Source organism: Corella eumyota, chromosome 1 (genome assembly GCF_963082875.1).
Source record: "Corella eumyota chromosome 1, kaCorEumy4.1, whole genome shotgun sequence".
In the NCBI taxonomy this organism is placed as follows: Eukaryota; Metazoa; Chordata; class Ascidiacea; order Phlebobranchia; family Corellidae; genus Corella; species Corella eumyota.
Genome location: NC_137490.1, coordinates 17,547,821 through 17,569,912, shown reverse-complemented (window position 1 = coordinate 17,569,912; position 22,092 = coordinate 17,547,821). Strand labels below are relative to the sequence as shown.

Here is a 22,092-nt window from a genome sequence, read left to right as displayed (position 1 = left end):
GGAAATTAAGGGCAGATAATCAAATATTAACAAGAAACAAAAAAATCATTGGTTTAAATATAGTGAGGTGAATATTCTGAACAATTAAACAACAAAATCCTAATATCTAAAAAAAATTAAATTTCAAAAAAAAACTTATGTTACCATGATCAAAGTACAAAAATAAACAACATGTGTTAAAATAAACTATTTTAAATAATAGCAAAAGTTCAGTATTAATTTATTTTTCGTCAGGGTCACTGGGTTTCTTTAGAAAGGGTTCATTAAATAAAGTGTGCAAAGATCTTGCTTTTATTCCGCCAATGCCAGGACACATCCCTAGATCTTCTTCCGATACTTTTGCAATATCAGCGACAGTGTTATAGGTCGAAAGCAAAGTATGGGCATCGGTGGAGTTAATTGTTCTAACCGAAGAAAGAACCTCAGCAAGACGTTCATTAGTACAACTCGAGGGCCGTGTCTTAATAGAGTCAGCAGGCTTGTTTTGGTACGATTTAAATGTTTCTAGATAAGTAGCCACTTCTTCGTTGCTAAATGCCATTAAGAGTGTAATGTCAGAAACCAAACAAGCCTTTGTAAGTTCAAGTATGGAATGGTTAGGATCTTTAACATCAACCAGGCATAACAGGACTCTAAGAGAAAAGCTCCCACTTTGACGGAGTGTTTTCATGCGATCATAAATATATTCCGGCTTCAATGCATGATATCGCAAGCTCAAAAACAGGCAACCAGTAGTAGAACCCAGAATGTAGTCCACAGGTATTACTGAATCTGCATATTGCCAAGGCACACCTTTAATAAGGTCTAACACTGGGTTGCCCTTTTGACAACAGTTCACAATAATTGATTTACCACTTCCCAAAACCGAAGCTTTTACATTGGTACTAACTTCTGGCTTTTCAGTTTTAGCGGGACCAAGAAAACCAAAATTTTTTTTAAAAGCAGATTGTTCTTCTTCTGATTCTTTGTTTAACCAGGAGCTGCATGCATTTAGATCTTCGTCTTCTTCTGTCATTTTAGTAAGCTGTATCTACTGTGAAATTTAGTTATTTCAAACAAAACTTACATCACTGTCATCTCCAAACACTGCAGCTGCTTTCTTTGATTTTGGAACAACTTTAATGCTTGCTGCCTTCTTTTCTTTATTCTGTGTAACAAACAAAGTTAAAAAATAAAATTTGAGAATTAACAAACAAAAGTGTTGTAAAGTAAGTTATATGTTTGTAAAATACTGATAATAGCTTAAGTCAGTTATAATCACCTACAAAAACGGCCTTTAAAAAACGTAAACATTTTTTTTAACTTTATAATAAATAATAAAAGCTGTGTATATTGTATATATACTTATTACTTACTGATGCAAGTTTTATAGAGAGTGGATTAAAAGTTGGTTTCTTATTCTTCTTTCCTATTCCTCCGGACTTTAAAGACAAGCTTATTTTCTTTTTTCCTTCTTCAGCTTTGGAGCCTATCAGGAAAAACTGTCCAGCATGAAATAATTGCAAACACCCAACACCAAAAATAACTTAACCGATAAAAAACTAACTTAAAATTTTTCTTTTTGACTCTAACAAAAAAGGTTGCTAATTAAATTAATTAACTCACCCTTCCCTTCTTTATCTGACATCGCTTATAAATTTAATTAAATCCTGCACAAACTTAACAGTTTAACAGCACACAGAGCTGTGTAAAAATCTAAAAAGTAAATAAAAGAAATATAATAATATTAAAATTAAACATTCTTTAACATCCATCAATGACAACAATAATTTTTGTGTTAAAAAAAAAGGCAAAGTAATGATAAACACTAACAAAAGTGAAAATAATAAATACAAAAATTATGTAAGTGCTCTTCTGTGATATTCAGCTGGTGCAGTTTCGTAATTATTTACATCAAAAGCCCAATCTTTGTTCTTATCGATAAAGTCAATAACATCATGTATACATCGTATTTGTTTATTGCACTGCGAAACATTTTGATTTGGCAAGTTTTGAATTGTCACAATTTTATTTATCTTAACAAAAAAGCGTAAAAAGTGGGGTAGACCATACAATTGACTTATTTCCTTGTTAGGATATTTATCAAATATGTCTCCAAATTGAGGCCTTTCGAATTTGTACAACAGTTGTGAACCTAAAAGTACATTAAAATATTCCTCCAGTCCAATTAGAGATTCCTTAAGAACTTTGTCAGTTTCAAGATTTCCAGTGGTTTTACTTTCGAAATATTTTTGTAAAATTTTATTCGTAGAAACAGGGGCAGGTAAGTGGAATAACTGTTTTCGTCTATGAACCATATCCCAATCATCTACCAAAACCAATTGAAGATTTTTTGGGATTTCTATCAACTGGTTTTCAAGCTCTTCTGGAATTAACTCAGGTAATTCTTGAATTAGTTTTAACTTTTTAGGCTCAGATGGAAGTGCTGGCTCATGCTGTGTATTGTTTACATCTTGAGCTTTTCTCTTTTCAGAATTCTCACTTTTCGATTTTGGTTTACTTTTAGTTGATTTGTCCTTTTTATATAGTTTTAATAAATCTTTTTGTTTTGACAAGTTTGAATCTGTGTATTTAAGAATTCTTTGCTCAGATACCCATTCATCCCAATGCTTATTCCAACCGTTGTAATGAATAAAATATTGGAATTTGTCATCTTCTTGTAACTTTGATTTTAGACATTTTGCTTCATATAGAATAGGACCTTGAAAGCAGAGAACTCTTTCGTTTTCACCATATTTTGGTTTCTTGTTACTAGGTCTAGAACTCATTTTTATTTTAACACTACAACAAAAAAAAATAAAAAAAATTTAAGAGAACTTTTGGAATGCGGTAACGAAACGGTTTGACAAGATTTTTTTTTAAACCTAACCTAAGAAATACAAAATAAATTACTTTGCTACAAATATTTTTAAAAAATATTATAAAAATGCATAGTTAACATTTCGACGTTAAACAACAAAAATTATTTAAAAACAACGCGTTCTTTTTGCTGAACGTAATCCCATGTAAACTTAAAGCCTGAAGACTTGAACACGCAACGTGGGTTCAGAGTTTTTTGACACATCGTGTCAAAATTTTGTTTTGTTGTAAACTTTTAAGATACTTTTTTTTATTAAAAATTTAACTTAAATAATATAAAAAAAAAAAAAAAAAATAGTTTTAAAAAATTTATTTTTTTTGCAAATACACAAATTGTAAAAACTAATTTCAGAACTTTATGTGGAAAAATTTGAACACAAGGTACCGCTAGTGATTTGCACAGCAACTACCAACGCTATCGAAATTCACAACATTAAGTTCTTTATTTCAGAAAAAATGCAAGTTAACTACGATGTTTAATTTCAAAATGTTATGTAATACTATTTTTAGAACTTCTCAAAGAGATGTATAATCTAGCTGGGGGGTAAAACTATTAGTTCTGTTGCGTAATTTTTGTATAATCGTTCGGATTTAATTCGATACTTAAATGATACGGTTTTTATTAAAAACCTCAAACTATGTCTATTCGGATTTTGTAATACCTATGATAAAAGTAACAAGAGATCCAATATTACAAAATTGTTATTCTTATTGAAACAAAACTGCCAGAAGGAATTTATAATGGTTTTGTTCTCAGAGGAAGATGGGTTAATATTAAGAACCTCCGAACATGTGCCTGAAGTTGTAAAACAGGTGAAATGCTTCGGAAAAAATATATAAAGATATAAAAAAATACATAAAAATATGAAATAATGTATATGTAAATAAGTTGATTAAAAAACATTATTTAGTTATATATATTTTAAATGCTAATCTTATTTAAACAAATATAAGATTTTAACTGAGCGAGGGTGGAACGAATATGATGAAAGTAATTCTGGAGACAACATCAAAATTGGAGAATGGAATCTTTGGTGGAAAACTCAACGATTTCGCAAGTCAGATCACGACGAAGTGGCGCCATGGCAACGCTTAAATCATTTTCCTCGCACCGATGCAATAACAAGAAAAGATTGTCTAGTTCGAAACTTAAGACGAATGAAGTATAAATTATTTTTATTAATTTTTTTATTTTCTTAAATTAAATCCTATATACTGTAAATAAAAATTAACCAATTTTAATTTAGATGTATACATGGTGGCCAAATGTTTAATTTCCATCCAAATGCTTACATCTTACCTAATGAATATATTAAATTTGTATCTGACTATACAAAAGAGTTTCAGAAGCATGGCAAAAAGGTAAGATAAATTTTAAACAACTTTTTTTATCAATAACATATTTATTTTTAAGCGTCATTATTTACCTACAAAATAATTTTCTAAGAATTTATTTTGGATATGCAAGCCTGTTGATCTTTCCAGAGGTAGAGGAATATTTGTATTTCAAGATCTTAAAAATCTGACTTATGATTGCTCGGTTATTGTTCAACGATATATAACTAACCCACTGCTTATATCTGGCTACAAATTTGATCTAAGAATATATGTTTGTGTTCCAAGTTTTCAACCATTGAATATTTACATGTACCAAGTATGTAAATTAAAAAACATTTCTAATACAACCCTTATCAGTATGTATTAGGTATTTTAATACAGTGATACAATTTTTTAATACGGTGAAACAATCTTAAATATGACAATATTTTAAATTTTAGGAAGGCATTGTTCGATTTAGTACTGATAAGTTTGATCTTAATCAGTTGAACAATGTGTTCTCGCATTTGACAAACACTTCGATAAACAAGTATGGGCCTTCATTTGCAACAGATAAAGAAAGAGTTGGACCAGGTTGCAAATGGACTCTTTCACAAGTAATATTGAATTTCACTTAGACCTATTAAATTATTATTAAATCTATAATCCCATTAGTACAACCCAAAAATTTTAAAAGTAAGCTTAAAATTATGACAATGTGTGTGTTTTAAAAAAGATCAATTTATTATTATGAAAAATGGTAGCTTACTGTATTTATAAATTTATGATATTTGAGGTTTGTAGTTTTAATCATCGTACCATGATTAAATAATGACTGAATTTTTAGTTTCGAAGTTACTTGCGCCAGTTAGAAGGAGTAGATGAATCGTTATTGTGGTTAAAAATCTCAAACATCGTAACACTCACACTTGCTACTCAAGCACCCTCTGTTCCAAAATGCCACAACTGCTTTGAAGTGTTTGGTTTTGACATAATAATCGATGATAAAATGAAGCCGTGGTTATTAGAGGTATGTCAAACATTTTAAAATCTTACGTATGTATAGTAACACTTCACAAATGTGTTAGGTTTTTAGACCAGTTATTAATACGGTAACACACTTAGGTAAACTTTAGTCCAGCCCTGAGTATGGATTGCCAAGCAGATTTTATCGCAAAAAGATCAATGTTAAATGACCTCATAGATTTACTTAACTTCAAAGGTGAAATCATTTTTATATTATTAAAGTTATATTAAAATAAAAATTGCCAGGAGTTTTTTTAAGTTCAGTACAATAAGTTTTTAACTGTAGTGTTATGAGTTTAAATCCCTGGTTTTTGTGTATTCTGTTTTGTATTGTATAGAGAGTGATTCAGAGCATGGTGGGGATACTTTTCGTAATCCATCAAGCCCAACTCAAAGCACAACAAGAAGTTTGTTCAAAAGACCGATTAGCAGAAGTGAAAAGTCAAAAGTTAACCAAACTCGTGTTAAAACTTCGTCACAAGACACTAGGGTTGGCTCGAGAAAACTCCAAAGTGGTGGGAAAAAAGTTGAAGGAGTTGCAAATGGGCGTCAAGGTATAATTAAATTTACATATTTTTTAATGGTTTCCAAGGTAATTGAGATTAAAATTTTTAAATTGTAGGTTCAAAAAAGGATGGTTTTCCCCGTAATTTAAGCTCAAGTAGTGTTGCATCAAGTGTATCTTCAGTTGACCATTGTAATCAACCTGAAAACTGCCCAGACGAAACAAGCTACAACAATACCACAAACAAAAATACAATTACTTTAAAAAAATTACCAAACTTAGCAAAAAAAAAAACTGAAAAGCCTGTTGGGAAACAAAATCCTTTGACAACAATAACAGAATTGAATATAAAACTTGCAGCTAGCGAAAATAACAAGAATAACAAAACAAGTGAAGAACTTTTTAAACGCCTTGTTCCAGCAATCAAATGTGCATCCCCAAAACCTGTTCTTAAAAAGAAAGTTTTAGGCTCGGCTCCGTTAGTCAGAAAAACAAAGTTAGTTACTGATCGTCATGTAAGAAAATCAAGTACAATTGCATCCTTGCACTTACAGTCTAGTAAACCTGCCAAAAAATCTGAGTACAGTAAGTATTTAACATTTTAACAGAAATGATTAAAAATTAAAGGATATTTATTAAAAAAATTTCCTGTTTAGAGTCTCCATACAGCATGACTAGTACTTCAATGCGAACGCCCCCTAAGTTGAACCCATGGTCTCGCACAAGAGTAGGAGACTTTATCTTAACATTTCCTTTTAATGAAGCATCAAAAAAGGCTTCTGGATCAAACTTTGATATGAAATTAATAATTAAAGAACAGCAAAAGTTACTAAAGGTAAATTTTTGTATTTTAGTATGCTATATTTAAAATTTAGGTATATTTTAAAGTCTGTTTTTATGTTTTTAATTTTAGAAGGTGTTAAGTAACTCTTTAAAGAGATCTGAAGAAGCTAGAAAATCCTCAACTTGTTTAAGTAAATCTGAAGCAATGCAACTAAGTTTTCAACTTCGATTTGATGAGAAAGATGTTAATCCTTTATATTTCTGGGGACCACAAAATTCACCTTTACTTTCCAATGTGTTGGCCTAATAAAATATGGTAAAGATGTGTTTAAATTTAACTTTATCCTTATAATTTGTATAGTGCTTAATTATTACAGGTGTGTAATAAATCAAGCCATTCTAAAGGTAATAAAATTTATGGTCACTTATTTAATTAAGGAATGTCGATTTGTTGATTTAAATTGTTTTCTATTGTTCAGTTCTTTCAGCCGACCCTTGTTAGAAACCATTTGCTTCTTTGTGTATTAAAAGCTATTGTGTATCACTTTTCACTCTAAAAATAGATTGATTTGTTGTGCCTGCTTGGCAATTGCTTTGTTATTCTTAGAAGGCCTCTGCCTCTTACAATCCAAACAATGCTAAATGCCTGAGCTACATATTTGTTTTGCTGTTGAGATGTTAATCTTAGTATTATAAATTTAATAAATTTTAACTAGGGATTGCCTACCAAAGTAAAATTTAACTTGTTGGGTAATTATTAACAAAAATACAATGACCACATTATATTCATTTTGAAATACTTTACAGTTCTATTTTTCTTAACATGTACCCCCATGGTGATGGTGTTTATTACATGTTTGGAATTTGATATGTGTACATGTTTAGGTGATAACGTGTTAACAGGAATTTAATTCAATTAAAAACAAGGTTAAAAAACATGGAGTGTTATAATAATACCCAAACTTTAATATTTTTTATTTAATTTTTTTAGATATGGATTTTTTTACAGCTGAGTCCTTGTAACTTCATAAACTAAATGTTTTTGTATTCAATAATCTAGCTCTACTAATTCCAAAAAAATTGTTTTTTAAGAGTCCTGAAGTTGTTAATATGTCAAGTGTTATGTGATGGCATTTTATATGTGTTATAAATAGTGCTTCCTGCCAGTTTAATGTTAAATATTGTGCCAAATTTACAAGCTGTGAATTTAAAAAAATGCAATAACAAACCTATATATGTTTTTTCTTTTAAAACCGACTTTGTTTAGTTTACCTAGAACTCCTTTGCATGTTTTTTTTACTTTTACCCTTTGTTATGTTTCTGTAAGTTCCCACTGTTGATGTTTAACGTTCGAATAATGTTGCTGATTTTTGTAATTATAGTGCGCTTAACCAGATTTTACTTTAAAACATAAAAAACAAACAGGTGGTTTGATTTTTGGATAAGCCTATGTTGTACTAAATATTCTAGGTGTTAATTTAGTTAGTTTGGTCAAAAAATTACTTAACTTTAAATGAGTTTTACCTTTTTAATTTTCAAACACAAAAATTTGTATTTTTACTGAGAAATTTTCTAGAACGAAATTCAACTAATATAAAATTTAAAGCAAGTATTTTTTTTCTACTTTCGTAAGTTTATTTTCAAAATTTACATTACAGACTTCGTTAGGTTTTCATTTACTTTATTCAGTGAAAAAGCAAAACAATATACTGTTCATTTATTACTGAAAAATGATTCAACAAACAATTTTTGGTCAAGTCAATCAATAAAATCTGGCATCCCAAGAAAAAAGAAAATAATACTGTATTATATAGTACAAATATGAGTATAACACAATAGAACCTTGGCATTGTTTTATTTCACAGTGAATAATCATGAAACGAATAGTACAAATGTGTGAGAAAAATAAACCTCATCTTTTTGTGATTGTTAAGTACACAAAATAAGTTCATGTAAAATTTATATACAGTGTGGCAATATATTTTAACAATACATACACTTTACAAAATTAAAAATAAACACTAAAATTTAAAAAAATCAAATTTTTACTTTAGACCTGAAGTAGTAATAGTGACCTTTAAATATATTGTTTAAAAAATTTAAATATATATTTAAAAACATTTTAATACATTGTTTAAAAAATATAACAACAGTACAACTTAGAAAAAGAAGGGGTTAAATTAAAAAAAAGATATTTAATACTTTATGATTAAAGAAAGACATATAACAAGACTGCATGTAATAGCACACCAAAGAAAGCAATAGCCCCTAACATATACAGTGTTTAATAACTTAAAGTAAAAGAATTACATTAAATAAAACTGTACTTAATATAAAAAAATTAATCACGACTTATACCAGATATTCAAATCATATGATGTCTTTAAAAAATTGCACAAATGCTGAAAATAATTAGAAATTCAGAATCTATTTTTGACAAAAAATTGTTTTAAATATTAAAAGTTAAAATATGAAGATGCTTTGTATTTGCTTCCAAACGTGGAATCTTCATTTTTGTGATCTTGATTTGGAACTGCATTTTTAGACGTTGCAAACAAATTATTTCCTAAAAAATAACAGTATAATTTAAGGCAACCTTTTTTGGTAAAAATATAGCTAGAAGTTTATTTATAATTATTTAAAACCTATACCTGTGTGTTGAAAACTATTAAAATTATTAGTTTTGTTGTTGGAAATGTTTGCTTTATTTTTACTTGGTGCAAGCAAATCAAAATCGAATTCGTCATCGTTGTCTAAGTTTTGGAAGCCTTGTGTGGTTTGTGGACTCTTCTTTGCATCGTAAGAATTTTTTAACCACGACTTTGGAGCTGCGTTTGTCATAAAATCTTCTTTGGGCTGGGATTGCACTTTTGCTTGTGAATTTTTATGGCGGGAATAAAAAGTTCCACTTGATTTTGGAACATCTTTTCGACCACCAAAAGTCATGCCAGAAGGTATATAGGAAGAGTTTTCACCCTTATTTTTGGCTTTATTGTCTATGGAAACATTACGCTTTATACTCCATACAGTATCAAGATCAAGCCCCGACATTAATATTTTATTATTTTCGTTTTTAGTTGAGTTGTAACCACTGGAAGACCAACTTGTTTGAGGGCTTTCATTTTTTTCTGGTTTAACATATTTGTATTTTCTAACATGAGAGTTATTATTCTGTTGTTTCATTGTCAATGTTTACTTTAAACAGTTGAAACGTTTTTATCTGACATTATAATGCTATAAAAAGGCAAAGGGTAGGGTCAACATTAAAAAAAAATTAAGTTCACATTAACATGTTTTAATATAGTTTTGGGTAAATACAGAGACAACTTAATCAGTCAGTAAATACAGAAAGTTGTTAAGTCTTAGTAAGCCTGTCTGTCTGTGCTGTAATTAGTTGATTTTTGAATTGTTCAACTTTTTTAATGTTTTAATATCAAGTTTTGTAAAACTAAATTTGTTATGCAATGTAACGGGGTAACGTTAACCAGGAGATGTGACCAAAATGTGACACATCGATTACATTTTAATTTCTAATTTTTTTAAAACAGTTTTTGATTTAAGTAAAATAACAATTTTTTTATTTTTTAAACAAGCTTGACGCTTTTATTTTAACATTGTTCAATTTTAGTATATAAATCAGCGGCGTAGGTTATTTAAAGGAATGTATTGTTTACCATTTTGTAAACTGTTTATTTTGTGAAAAATATAAATCTTAAACTACAATAAGTCAATAACAAGTTATTATTCTTTATTAAGGATAAATGAATGGTAAATCTTGATGTCCATTTTCATTGCGGTAAAATATGTAATTTTCTGCAAAAAAATTGAATACAAGTTTTTATTTTTGTTGCGATGTTTCCTGTTTGATTACCCTTAAACTTACAATCAAGCATTAGTTGTTCAAGATAGTTCTCGATTTCATCGTTTACCGAATCTTGAAATTTTTCAACTGTGTCATCGCCAGGATAAGACCAAGGAATTTGTATTGATCTTGAATATATCATTTATTTAGTTATATTCCTTAATTTCAATAAATATTTATTAAAAAAAAAAGTTATTTTTAAACCGTTGGCATAAATAAATACTTTGATAAAGTTATTAAAATATTTAAATAGTCCTTTATTTAAATTTTATTTTAATTAAAAGTACGTACGGTATAAATTTCCCAGTGTTTCTTCTACTAAAATATCTTGAAGCCTCGTTTTTGTTTAATAGACATAGCAATGCAAATATTACTAGAATAATAGACTTGCTCATTTTTTTAAACTTTAGTAACTGTTTTAACCTGCGAGGGTATGCGAAAATACTTTGTTAAGCCTATAACTTTGAAATCTTTGGGTAAATAACTATTAGTTTTTTCAATTTTAATATTAACAAGTTCTCAACCTAATGCTATAAAGTTTTTTATACACTTTATAAAAAAGATGCCCTATGTGAATATTTTATAAAGCGTTTTCCTGACTTTCCCAATTCATCTGATGTGACTCATTTAATTAGGCCCGGTTTTCTTGCTTGAAAAATTGCTTTTTATAGTAAACAAATTTTGATATAACAGAACTTAAATTAAACAACATTTAATAAACATTTAACTACCTAAAAATCATATGACATATTTTTTTACAAGAATATTTTATAAGATCATTTATTTAATTTTTAACTTCATTTACTTTTATAGAAGGCGAGCGTAAAGCACGATTTAAAATTTGAACCTCTATTAAACTATTAGGCAACAGTTTTTTTAACGTTTTAAATAAGGAATAAAAATGCATTATAAAAAGAAAAGTTTTTTTCTATGGGAGGCTGGAACATTATTTTTACCTAAAACTAGTAGCCTAAACATTGCATTTTGTCAAGCATTTCTATATGAATAACCTAAGACAATTTTTTATATTAAGATGATACGAACTTTTTAATAAAGAATATGTATAGCTGGTAAATTTAAATAGTTTTTGTTTTTATGGCTTTACCAATTTGAATTTTTTTTTTCAAACATATTATTGTGATACACTCATGCCTAAATTTTGCTTTGTAGACTGGTTTAAGTTATTAAATGACCAGTACTTATTAATTTAGCAAATACTTTCATAGTAGGTTCAATCGTTTTTTTGGGTGAATTATATTAAAGTAAGATAGCATTATTTTCATTTAAGCCAAATCGTTCCTTTAACGTTAGCATCGTTTGTGTTGTGATATAAATCAGCGGTGTAGAATAAAGAAATTCACATTTTATCATTTTAAAAATTGTTTACTTTGTGAATAATAGTCTAAAAACAATATTGCAATAGTTTAACAACAAGCTGTTATCCTTTAAAATCTTGATGTCCATTTTTGTTGTGATAAGTTATGTAGTTTTCTATAAAAAATGACTAAGGGTTTTTATTCGTGTTACAATGTTGCCTATTCAGTTACCTTTAAACTTACAATCAAGCATAAGTTGTTCAAGATAGTCCTCGATTTCATCGTTTACCGAATCTTGAAATATTTCAACATCGCCAGGATAAGACCAAGGAATTTGTATTGATCTTAAATATATAATTAACTTAGTTATATTCTTTATTTTCAATAAAAATTTATGAAAGAAGGTTATTTTTAAACCGTTGGCATAAATAAATACTTTGATAAAATCATTAAAATAATAAAATAATCTTTTATGTAAATTTGTTTTAATTAAAAGTACGTACGTTATAAATTTCCCAGAGTTTCTTCTAATAAAATGCCAAGCTTCGTTTTCGTCTAATAGACAAAGTAATGCAAATAAGACTAGAATAATGAACTTGCTCATTTTTTTCAAAATTTAGTGACCGTTTTAACCTGCAAGTTTATGCGAAAATAGTTTGTTAAGCCTATGACTTTGATACCTTTGGGTAAATAACTCGCTATTAGCTTTTTTATATTTTAGTACAATCATCCCCTAATAAAAACTTTAACTAAAATTTTAACTAAGACGCCCTCGTAAGATTTTTATTATAAAGCGTTTTTCTGACTTTATCGATTAACATCCGAGGTGAGTCATTTAATTGGGCCCGGCTTTCTTGCTTGCTTAAAAAAACACCAAGTTAAATTAAGTGAATTTGTATAAAACTGAAATCGATTTAAAAATTTTATATTATAACAGCCAAAAAATAATAAAAAATACAAAATCTAGTTTTTATTTTATTTTTAAAACGATTGTTTGCGACAAAAACATGGTATTCTTTCTTGCTAATAAAAACTAAAACAAGACATTACGTTGTTTTGTGAACTTAAACTCGATATTTCTGCAAAAAAATTAAAATTTCAAGTGTTAAATATGTAGGATGGTTGTCTTTAAAAGTGAGAAAAATGTGAAAACGTTTACTTACAATCCAATATAAGTTGTTCGAGAAAGTCTTCTAATTTTTTTTCGTCATCGATTTCCTTCTGAAGTCTTCTTGATTTATCACCGAACCAATATCCACTACTAAAAATCAACATAAAAGGTTATAGCCGGCCGAATTTTATATTAACATGACATACATCAAGAATTTTTTGTTTAAAATAAAAGTAACTCACAATGATGCCCCTGAAGGGTTTCTACGGTGTGCTGGTTGAATTATGCTACCAAAATCAAATGCTTCATTTTGCTGCAACATGCAAACGATTAGGACCAAACCTATAACTAAGATCTTGTTCATTTTTTTGTATTACAAAAAGTCTTTAAAAAAATGCAAATAAAAACAAAGTTAAATGCGCTCCTTGTCAAATTATTAAAAAAAAATTACATCAGTCAGTTAGAAACGATACTGCATGTTTATAAATTTTTGTTTAAACGTTAAAGGCATGTCGGAAATAAGTCACTTTTAATAGGGTATCTTAAACATAAGGAGTTGTTACGTGATTAAAATCCGGCCTAACACTAATAGCATCCGATTTGTAGCTATTTCGTATAACAAGCTGTTTAAGAGTAATTCCTGTTGGTAAATTTTTACACTGCCTAGCCTGCAGATTGCTTGTATTTGCATGCCTTTTTATTCTATCCTAATGTAAATTTAATATTACCCGTCAATATAGGTTTATATCTATAGAGATAAAACATTAAACAATTAATTTTGTTTTTTGTTTTATTAACATACTTTTTGCACATAAAATTATAGGACACATTTATTTTAAAAATGTTCATTGACATGTTTAATCTATTTCTTTGATAATAAAATCGTTATGCATTTCCAATTATAATTGTTGAGGTATTTGTTATTGCAATACACTTCCCCTTTTCTACAAAACAAATAAAATTTACAGTTTTTAAATTAAGTTATGTGTTAAACATACAGTTTAAAGTCAAATGATGTGTTAAAAATTCAGTTTTAATTTAAGTGGTGGTTTAAACATATATTTTCCAGGTGGTGTATCAAGTTTTAACTTACAATAAAGCATTAATTGCTTAAGAAAGTCTTCGATCTCAGGTTCTTGGTTTAACTTAGAGATTTGTTCTGTTTTAGTATCGCCTAAATATCCCCAAGGAGAACTGGGACTGAAATATTAAAAAAATTGCTAAAGTTTTATTATTTTTTTTATTTCCAATAAAAAAATTTAAAAAGTACAATCACAAATATTTTCATAAGATTATAAAACAATTAACTAAATAACGCACTTTGTATTTAGGTTAGATCCCAATTTTATTGAATAATTTCTTCTATGGAAAAATGCTTCATTTTGGTGAAACAAACTAAATAAAACAATTAAAACTACAACACGACAATTGTTCATTTTAGTATTTGTTTGGTTTTAATCTGAATAGTTACAAAATTTAAAGAAATTACTAAATGATTAATTGTCTAATTTACTTTGATATTTTTTTCCTGTTTGTTTATTTAAATAAAACTTTTAGATCTTTAAGTTGTACTTATAACACACTGTAAAGTTTCGAAACTGTGTTTAGTTTTTAATAAAGCCTAAATAATTTAATAATAATCTATGTTAGGGAAAAATAATTATTTTTTTATAACAGCACGTAGGATTTTTGTTATATGACCTATAGGAAGTTTTATGATAAGAATGAAAACTGTATAGCGCATTTAATTTTAAATATAAAGTTTTTTTATAAATTTTTTTTTAATTTTCGCTTTCTATTTCAATTAAATGGGCTGTAAAACTGTTTTAAATATTTTACGTTATTTAAAAAAATGTCCTCCTATGTAAGTTTATTGTCGCATTTTTAATTTGTTGAACTCTAAATTTGGTAAACAAGTTTGCTACCCTGCGCTTAAACAAATCTTTCTTTGCAACTTTAATTAAAAACCAAAGCTTTTTACATAAACAATATGTGGTCAATCAGTTTTTGTGTCATGGCATGATCAGGAACCTAAATTTTAACATCGATACATCCTTTCTTTTACCAGCTGCCACTTTATAGGTTATAATTAAAATCAAAAGAAAAAAAAAAATTGGTGAATTTTTTCTATTGTTTGTCAAACTACAAAAGACAAATTTTAATTCCTATATTTTATTTGCGCTTAATTTATTAATAAAAACAATAACATTTTTTCTTCTCTTGTTCTTGAAATCTTGAACTATTGTTTTGCGATTGTTTCTATTTCTAAGGAAGAAAAATACCAAATTATTTAAAATTTGTGTATTTACATCAATAGAAAGTTTTAAAGTAAAAAAACTTACACTCCTTCATTAAGCGATCCATGACATCTTCTAAGTCATTTTCCTCATCAATTTCTCGCATTGTTTGTTTTAAAATATCTCCCCAATTAAGATTATAGAAAAAGGACCTAAATGTTAAAATGTTTGTATTAAAAGTTAAGTTAGACTACTTCCTTTATAAGTTTGCTATAGATATAAAAAACAATTATTAATACTAAGTAAAGAATTGTTTATTTACGAATAGCCTCCGTTTCTAGATAATCCATCTACTGTATTTCGAATAGCTTGTGCCACCGCAAGTTCTGGCTTGCCTCGTTGTATTAAACACGCAAAAATTGCAAAAAATATTAATGTTAACTTAATCATATTTGAATATGTAATGTAATAATCACAAAATAAATTTCCTGAAACCTGAAGCAATATTTTTAACTATAATTTTTTTAGGTTGAAAAATACTGTATGTCTATAGACTACATAGTATCTAATAAACTTTGGTTAACACTTTTTTAAACATACGTTTAATATTGTGACAACGTTTTTTATCACATATTGTACAACCACTTCCGCCAAGCTGTTTGTAATTTTAAGTTAATAAATTTAAAGTTTGGTATTATAGTTTACATTTGTGCAATTTTACGTTTTTTATTAAATCTTTAAATAATATTTAACTATAAGTGAATAATGCATTATCTTTATAAAAAATCTGAACATTATATTTTTTTGCAGACAGAACCAACTCGCAGAGCTGCGAATATTTTCCCGACTCGACACGCATCAGATAGTTATACCGTTCCCACGGCAACGTGACGTCATCATTTGAATTAAGATTGTCAAGGTCATGGTCAGATACGGGGTTAGTATGGAGGTGATTAGATTTTGGTTAAAGTCGATATTTTTTGTGATGATACGACCACATGTTGTTATTACTTGAATGCAGTGTTTGGTTAAAATATTTTGGCTTGGTAATTTTAATGGCCTAACAACGATGGCATTTAAAAAATTGCTATTTTTAATATGGTCACAACATACGAAATACTGCGCTCCATAACTTGTGATTTTTATGTTATTTTTTATTAAACTGATATTTTAACCAAGTTTTAATAATTATTATTTTAATAAACTACATGTTATACATGTTATTCACAACTTGTTTAAAAATCATTAATACCTTTTTAGGATTTCAGTTTTAACATAATTGCCAGGTTACCATTAGAAAGCGGTCGTGCCTTCTCCGCAAACGTTTAGGACTTTATGGAACAGGCATGACCTTTAGTTCATTTATTTTTGCTATTTTTTGTTGTTGAGTATTAATTAAAAATAAAAAAAAAACTTATTTTAAGTTTTATATTTATAAAATAATAATAAAAATGTGTTTGGTCACTAACAAACATTGGATTTCGATTTATTAAAATTAAGAAAAGGGAATAATATAATTTACTATTGCTTAAACATAAGTCTGTTATAAAGCATAGAAACTTAAAACTTTCCACTAAGCGAGGCGCAAGGAACGTGACGTCATTATTGGTGCGCCTCCTCGAAAAATTCCTCTACCACGAGGTCTCGGGTACAAATTTTAATTAGTTAGCACGTGCAGACTAAAAAGAGATTTTATTACCAAATAAGGTTATAAAATGTAGATAAATCCAGCTGTATGTTATTAATTAAGCGTGGGGAATACGACGTCTTAATTGATGCGTCTTCCCGAGAAATTCCTTTAAAACATGAAGTTGCATCATAATCTGAAATTCCTGGTGTTACGTCGTGCGCTATGTTAACGCTCGTATAAGTTGTTTAGTCGTAATTTAAGACGTTAATTGTTACAAATAATTCTTAAAAAGTAAATAAACAATTACATATTATAACAGGTTATTAGTTTGTGTTGTTATATTAACGTTTTAATGAATTGTTTAGAAGATTTAATCAAATATATTTTGAGTGACAGCTTGAAAAGCGCTTTCTACTGCAAGAGGCGTCGTGCACGTACACACACGTTACAGAACACGTTCAGAGTCACGTGACTTGGTGTTTCGTGGCAAATTTGAATTAAAATCGGAATTTTAGTTCTTTCTAAATGGACTTTCGAGGTAAGTAGACGTGTTTTTATTAGTGATTTATAGTTCGGTTTTTTTAAGTTTATCATTAACAGTATAAACTGTTGCATATTACAAGCAGTTAATAATTAAATATAAATACATTTTATATGAAAAACTGTAAATTTTAAAAGATTTTAAATTTTTTTTAGAAAAGTTAGTGAAGTTAGGACTTGCTTCTGTGAGACGTCTTATGTTGAAGTTTTCTGAACACTGTTCCAGGTATGTTAACTTTCATTTAATTGATTTAAATTTATTTTTTAACTAATTTCGGAATAATCATAAAAGAATTGTAATGTTATAATCATACTTGCCAATAAAATATTAATTTTTTATATTTTTTAATTAAAAATTTATGAACATTATTAAACCTGTGTTGATGCGCAGGTACTCCCAAAAAGTAGTTAAATGAGGTATTTAAATATATAAATAACTGTACACTTGGCATAAATCAAAAAATCTGGCACTAGTTATTTTTTTTTCAGGGTCCTTAAAAAAACTAAAACCTTAATTTTTTTTCAGGGGCTTTTAAAAAACTAAAACCATAATTTTTTTCAGGGACCTATAATAGTTTTTTTTCAGGGGCCTTTAAAAAACTAAAACCATAAATTTTTTTTCAGGGGCCTTTAAAAAAACTAAAACCATAAATTTTTTTTCAGGGGCCTTTTAAAAACTTAAACCAAACTAACCCTTTACAGGCTTTTTTCAGGGTAGATTACCAAAAACAAATTTAAACATTCTGTTTTTTATTTTTAAATGCTGGTTGACTATTTCGGAGAGCTCGTCGATTTGCTTTTGGCTATTTTTAATTTGTTCTTTTTTTTAGAGTTCCTGTTTAAAGAAAACTTCAATCTAACAAACATTTTTTCCCGGCAGGGTAGACTACTATAAACAAATACTAACCATATTCTTTTTTTTTAGATTCTGGTTGATGAGCAAAACTATTGAATTTGTATAAAACCTTTAATGTAAAAAGTACCAACACAAAATAAATAAATAACCATATCTTAATTTAAATGGTACATTTAACATTAACACAATCAAATAATTGCAACCACACTTTAAATATTTGTATGCAATATTCTAATCTTTGTTTTTTTATAAAAAAAAAAATCAGAGCATACATACAACACTAAAAGACCTGCTACTCCGCCTTTTCTGGGGGCCATCCAATAACCTATTCTTAGGGGGCTAGTTCTTGTTTTCTGAGGGGCCAGCCTTTTTTCCCAAGGGTCCAATAACCATTTTACCGAGGTTTTGTGACAATCTAATGTACAGATCCAAATAAACTGTACAAACAGATAAAGACATTAACTGTATAGAAGTTAAAATTAAATAAACACTTCCGTGAATAAAACTGGACATGTATTAATATAAACAGTAATTTTTGCATACTTTTTATGTTATTTATTTTTCTATAAATTTTGTACGTCTAATTAACTTATTTTTTATCCATAAAACTATTTTTTCATCTCAAAGTAGTTGTACTAATGATCATGTATACTCGATTAATATACTGTATTATATGTTTAATTATTTTTTATTAAGTAAAATGTATTTTGGCATTTTTTTAGTATTTATCCGTGCTTTCTTACATGTTTATTGTATTGTCATTTTTATTCTTTAGTAACCTTTATTATTTCTTCAATGTAAATTATAAATGTTTTTACCCTTTGCTCTGTGTGTATCGTAACTGTGGGTTACATGTAGTTTTTTAACTTAACAATGTCGAAATAAAATAGGAAGAGTTTTTATTCTTATACATACCTCGAGCTCCTATTCTGCCATGTATACCATTAAAAAATTGTTCAATGACATAAAATAAGACCTTAACTTTGTCCATGAAAAATAACTTAAAATATGTCCAATTTATATGGCAAATAACTTTAAACTTTGTCCAATTAACATGAAAATAACTTGAAATTTGTTTAAATAACATGGCAAATAACTTTAAAATTTGACTTAAATTTGGTGAAAAAATAACATGAAAAATAACCTAAAATTTTGTCGTGTTACCATGAAAATAAATTTGTTCCATTAACATGAAAAATTTGTCCCATAACCTGGGAAATAACTTAAAATAGTCCAATTAACATGAAAAATAACTTGAAATTTGCCCATTTAAAATGGAAAATAATCCCATTAAAATTAAAAAAAATTTAAAACTGGTCCAATTAACATGAAAAATAAATAACTCAAAATTGGTCTTATTAAATTGGAAATAACTTAACTTTGTCCTAAAACATAAAAAATAATCTAAAGTTGGTACAATTAACATGGAAATTAACTTAACTTTGTTCCAAAACATGGAAAATTACTTTTTAACTTTGTTGATAACATGAAAAATAACTCGAAAATGGAACAATTAACATTGAAAAAAAAACTTAACAAAAAATTATGTAAAATTCGTCATCAAAAACCATGCCAAATATAACCTTTTAATATACTTAAAAACACCAGAAATTACATTGAATTAACAAGTTTTTTCCCTGCATAAATTAACACATTAAACTTAAGGCTAGGTCAAAGTAAAACAATATATTTTAAGATTTAATTAGTTCAATAAAGAATGTGTTTAAAAAAATTAAACAGCACCTTTTAAAAAAGAAATGGTGTTAAGAGCCCTTTTTGACTTATAAAACTCTAGTTAATAAATTGCCGAGTTCTAAACATCATTTCTTTAGTAGTAGAACAAGGAGTTTTATGTAAAATCCATGGTAATGAAATAAAATTTTATTGATGAAATAAGCCAAATAATTAAACTATTTTTTGTTAAACATACAGGTAGCTAAATTGTGGTGGTGATCATTATGTGACAAACCAAGATGGAAGAAATGTTAAGTTTTGATACATTTTGTTGATAAACCTAACTTCAACCCTCTAGTCAGCTAGTCTGCTAATAAAAGCAAGGTAAGCTATGGTTTATAATATTTCGATCACAAGTTTTATATTACTGTGTGTAGGCAACTTTGTTTTTATAAAAATTTTTTATTTTGTTTTTTTAGGACTCACAAATTAAAACCTAAAATCATTTAAAGAAAAATGTGAATCTTTTTTTTGTGCTAAGGGTTGAGGGTTGACAAGAAGGTTTTTTATTTCACTTATAAGTAGCCTAAGTATACAAATTTAATATTTTTAAAATTACTAATAGTCAACTAAAGCGAAAAATTAACTTGGTGGTTGTACATCATTTACTATAAATAAGATTGTTTTTTATTAAGAACAAGTACTGTTATTATGTTTAACAAAATGTGGTCAAAAATTTAAATGAGCTGTGTAAATATAATTATATCATTAGGTTTAAAATTTATATAACATGCCAAGCAAAGTTTTACATATAAAAATGCAAGAATAAAGCTATATAAACAAATTTTGTTTTTATGTATTTGTTAAAGGTAGTTGTTTAATCTGTAGATATCAATTTAAATACTAAGTGTATACATTTTTTACATTTACTAAGTATCATAACATAGCCACTTAAATTAACACCTTTTTCATTTATTTGTTTATATTATGATTTCTTTTTTTTAGTTATTTTTTATTTATTTCTAGCTAAAGAAATGGTTGGGGCTCAGAAGTTTTTTTCAACAAACAAATAGCAAATTGAAAAGCAAACTCTATTAGTGCCAAAAACTGGAATTTTATTCCATGTTTTAAATTGGTTTTGTCATTTTGTATTTTAAATTTGTCCTTTAAATATATTTAAAACAACTATTTGCTGTTTTAAAATATATTTAACACAACTATTTTTAGTCTAAGTTCTACTTATGTGTTCAAATAAAACGAATTGATGGATTGTAGTCACTAAAATTTATCAGTTTTATTTCCCGCTAGATGTCAGTGGCGAGTAATATAGATTTGTAAACTCACGCTTAAATTGTCGTTATATATATTATTCTTATATGGAAATATTAAATTGTCGTTATATATATTATTCTTATATGGAAATATTTTATTTTTGTTGGTATATAAAAACTCGCGTAATTTGTCTATTTATTTTTATTTAAACAATGCGTAAAAACATTTCAAAAATACATCATCATCGTTCTGAGAAAGATCCTAAAAATAAATATTAAAAAATTTAAAAATAAAACTGTTTTTAGTATTTGTTACACCATCTGACTTTACTGTTACTTACAATTAATTCATGATACGTTGAAACATGTCTTCTATTTCTGCATCATCATCTTCTATACTCTGATATAACTGCTTTAACACATCTCCGAAACTCCAAGGTTCATGGCGGCTAAGATTGTATAAAAATAGCACTTTTTAAGAAAATAATAAGATTTTAAACCAAACTTAAAAATTTTATAATATTTATATTTTTAATAACTAAATTTTGAAAATTACTAAAAGTGTTGCATATGGGGTTGTCGACGTAGTCCAACAATCGGAGGTACCTCTGCTGGGCCAAAAGTTGCATTTGTTTTTTGCATGAAACATACAGAAGTGATTAATAACCCCAAGACAAATTTTAACATATTCAAGTTTATAATAAATAGTAACTTATTATCTAAAACACAAAATATTTTTTTACAAAATTTAACCAATACATTAATCATTGCTTTAATCTATTAAATTGCGTATGCCTCCAGCAAATATTTAGGTAATCTATCAATGGCAAGTGCAACGGTTAGATCAAACAATATTTTTAAAATTTTTATTAATATGCTCACAATTTTTGCTTTTTTACTGTAATTTTTAAAAATTAATTATTAACGTATATTAATAGATTATGTAATATCAAATCTGCTTTAGTTAAGATTTTTCGAAACATACGCTCAATATTGAGATAAGTTTTTTTTGTTAGATATTGTACAACAACTTCCGTTTATCTATTAGCAATTTTATATTGCGTTAATTTTAATTTTGATATAACAGTATAGCTTTTTGCACATT

At 27.4% G+C, this 22,092-nt stretch overlaps 3 protein-coding genes, 3 long non-coding RNA genes and 1 pseudogene across 8 annotated transcripts; 1 reads left to right on the top strand and 6 right to left on the bottom strand.

Moving 5' to 3' along the window:
* Position 1: 1 nt before the first annotated feature.
* On the bottom strand, positions 2 to 1,694 carry LOC145752772 (DNA excision repair protein ERCC-1-like). 2 transcript variants are annotated; one of them, XM_082569116.1, is made up of 3 exons: positions 1,606 to 1,694; positions 1,356 to 1,525; positions 1,025 to 1,147 (listed from the first exon to the last, which is right to left on the bottom strand). In XM_082569116.1, exons 1-3 carry the CDS (start codon positions 1,625 to 1,627, stop codon positions 1,052 to 1,054), a joined length of 288 nt encoding a protein of 95 aa, XP_082425242.1. In that variant the 5' UTR covers positions 1,628 to 1,694; the 3' UTR covers positions 1,025 to 1,051. The 2 variants fall into 2 exon arrangements, with proteins under 2 accessions (XP_082425234.1, XP_082425242.1); XM_082569108.1 differs by lacking the exon at positions 1,606 to 1,694 and having other exon boundaries at positions 2 to 1,147; positions 1,356 to 1,552.
* A 100-nt stretch (positions 1,695 to 1,794) lies between these two features.
* LOC145760216 (mortality factor 4-like protein 1 pseudogene) lies at positions 1,795 to 2,785 on the bottom strand (annotated as a pseudogene).
* Positions 2,786 to 3,379: 594 nt separating this feature from the next.
* Positions 3,380 to 8,050, top strand: LOC145752672 (tubulin polyglutamylase TTLL5-like). Of its 2 annotated transcripts, none has more exons than XM_082569001.1 (12): positions 3,380 to 3,672; positions 3,814 to 4,022; positions 4,107 to 4,221; positions 4,328 to 4,513; positions 4,638 to 4,793; positions 5,024 to 5,206; positions 5,302 to 5,398; positions 5,541 to 5,756; positions 5,825 to 6,292; positions 6,364 to 6,542; positions 6,621 to 6,806; positions 7,482 to 8,050. In XM_082569001.1, the coding sequence occupies exons 1-11, from the start codon at positions 3,601 to 3,603 to the stop codon at positions 6,795 to 6,797; spliced, it is 2,058 nt and encodes a 685-aa protein (XP_082425127.1). In that variant the 5' UTR covers positions 3,380 to 3,600; the 3' UTR covers positions 6,798 to 6,806; positions 7,482 to 8,050. The 2 variants fall into 2 exon arrangements, with proteins under 2 accessions (XP_082425127.1, XP_082425119.1); XM_082568993.1 differs by having other exon boundaries at positions 4,307 to 4,513.
* Positions 8,051 to 8,247: 197 nt separating this feature from the next.
* Positions 8,248 to 9,720, bottom strand: LOC145763416 (uncharacterized). The gene is made up of 2 exons (XM_082574860.1): positions 9,142 to 9,720; positions 8,248 to 9,056 (listed from the first exon to the last, which is right to left on the bottom strand). The coding sequence occupies exons 1-2, from the start codon at positions 9,671 to 9,673 to the stop codon at positions 8,947 to 8,949; spliced, it is 642 nt and encodes a 213-aa protein (XP_082430986.1). The 5' UTR covers positions 9,674 to 9,720; the 3' UTR covers positions 8,248 to 8,946.
* Positions 9,721 to 10,229: 509 nt separating this feature from the next.
* On the bottom strand, positions 10,230 to 10,769 carry LOC145763927 (uncharacterized). The gene is made up of 3 exons (XR_014288467.1): positions 10,644 to 10,769; positions 10,374 to 10,480; positions 10,230 to 10,303 (listed from the first exon to the last, which is right to left on the bottom strand). It is a non-coding gene; the product is annotated as an uncharacterized LOC145763927 (long non-coding RNA).
* A 1,906-nt stretch (positions 10,770 to 12,675) lies between these two features.
* Positions 12,676 to 13,164, bottom strand: LOC145763926 (uncharacterized). Its single transcript, XR_014288466.1, has 3 exons — positions 13,022 to 13,164; positions 12,832 to 12,929; positions 12,676 to 12,747 (listed from the first exon to the last, which is right to left on the bottom strand). It is a non-coding gene; the product is annotated as an uncharacterized LOC145763926 (long non-coding RNA).
* A 1,793-nt stretch (positions 13,165 to 14,957) lies between these two features.
* On the bottom strand, positions 14,958 to 15,466 carry LOC145741397 (uncharacterized). Its single transcript, XR_014280932.1, has 3 exons — positions 15,339 to 15,466; positions 15,122 to 15,228; positions 14,958 to 15,044 (listed from the first exon to the last, which is right to left on the bottom strand). It is a non-coding gene; the product is annotated as an uncharacterized LOC145741397 (long non-coding RNA).
* Positions 15,467 to 22,092: the final 6,626 nt, after the last annotated feature.

Bases quoted from the DNA above. Each gene is read 5' to 3' on its own strand.
- LOC145752672 (XM_082568993.1), top strand. From the start codon at position 3,601: ATGGTTTTGTTCTCAGAGGAAGATGGGTTAATATTAAGAACCTCCGAA. The intron at 4,222-4,306 runs GTAAGATAAATT...TAATTTTCTAAG, and splicing joins TTCAGAAGCATGGCAAAAAG to AATTTATTTTGGATATGCAA. The intron at 5,757-5,824 runs GTATAATTAAAT...TTTAAATTGTAG, and splicing joins AGTTGCAAATGGGCGTCAAG to GTTCAAAAAAGGATGGTTTT.
- LOC145763416 (XM_082574860.1), bottom strand. From the start codon at position 9,673: ATGAAACAACAGAATAATAACTCTCATGTTAGAAAATACAAATATGTT. The intron at 9,057-9,141 runs GTATAGGTTTTA...GTTATTTTTTAG, and splicing joins TAATAGTTTTCAACACACAG to GAAATAATTTGTTTGCAACG.
- LOC145752772 (XM_082569108.1), bottom strand. From the start codon at position 1,015: ATGACAGAAGAAGACGAAGATCTAAATGCATGCAGCTCCTGGTTAAAC.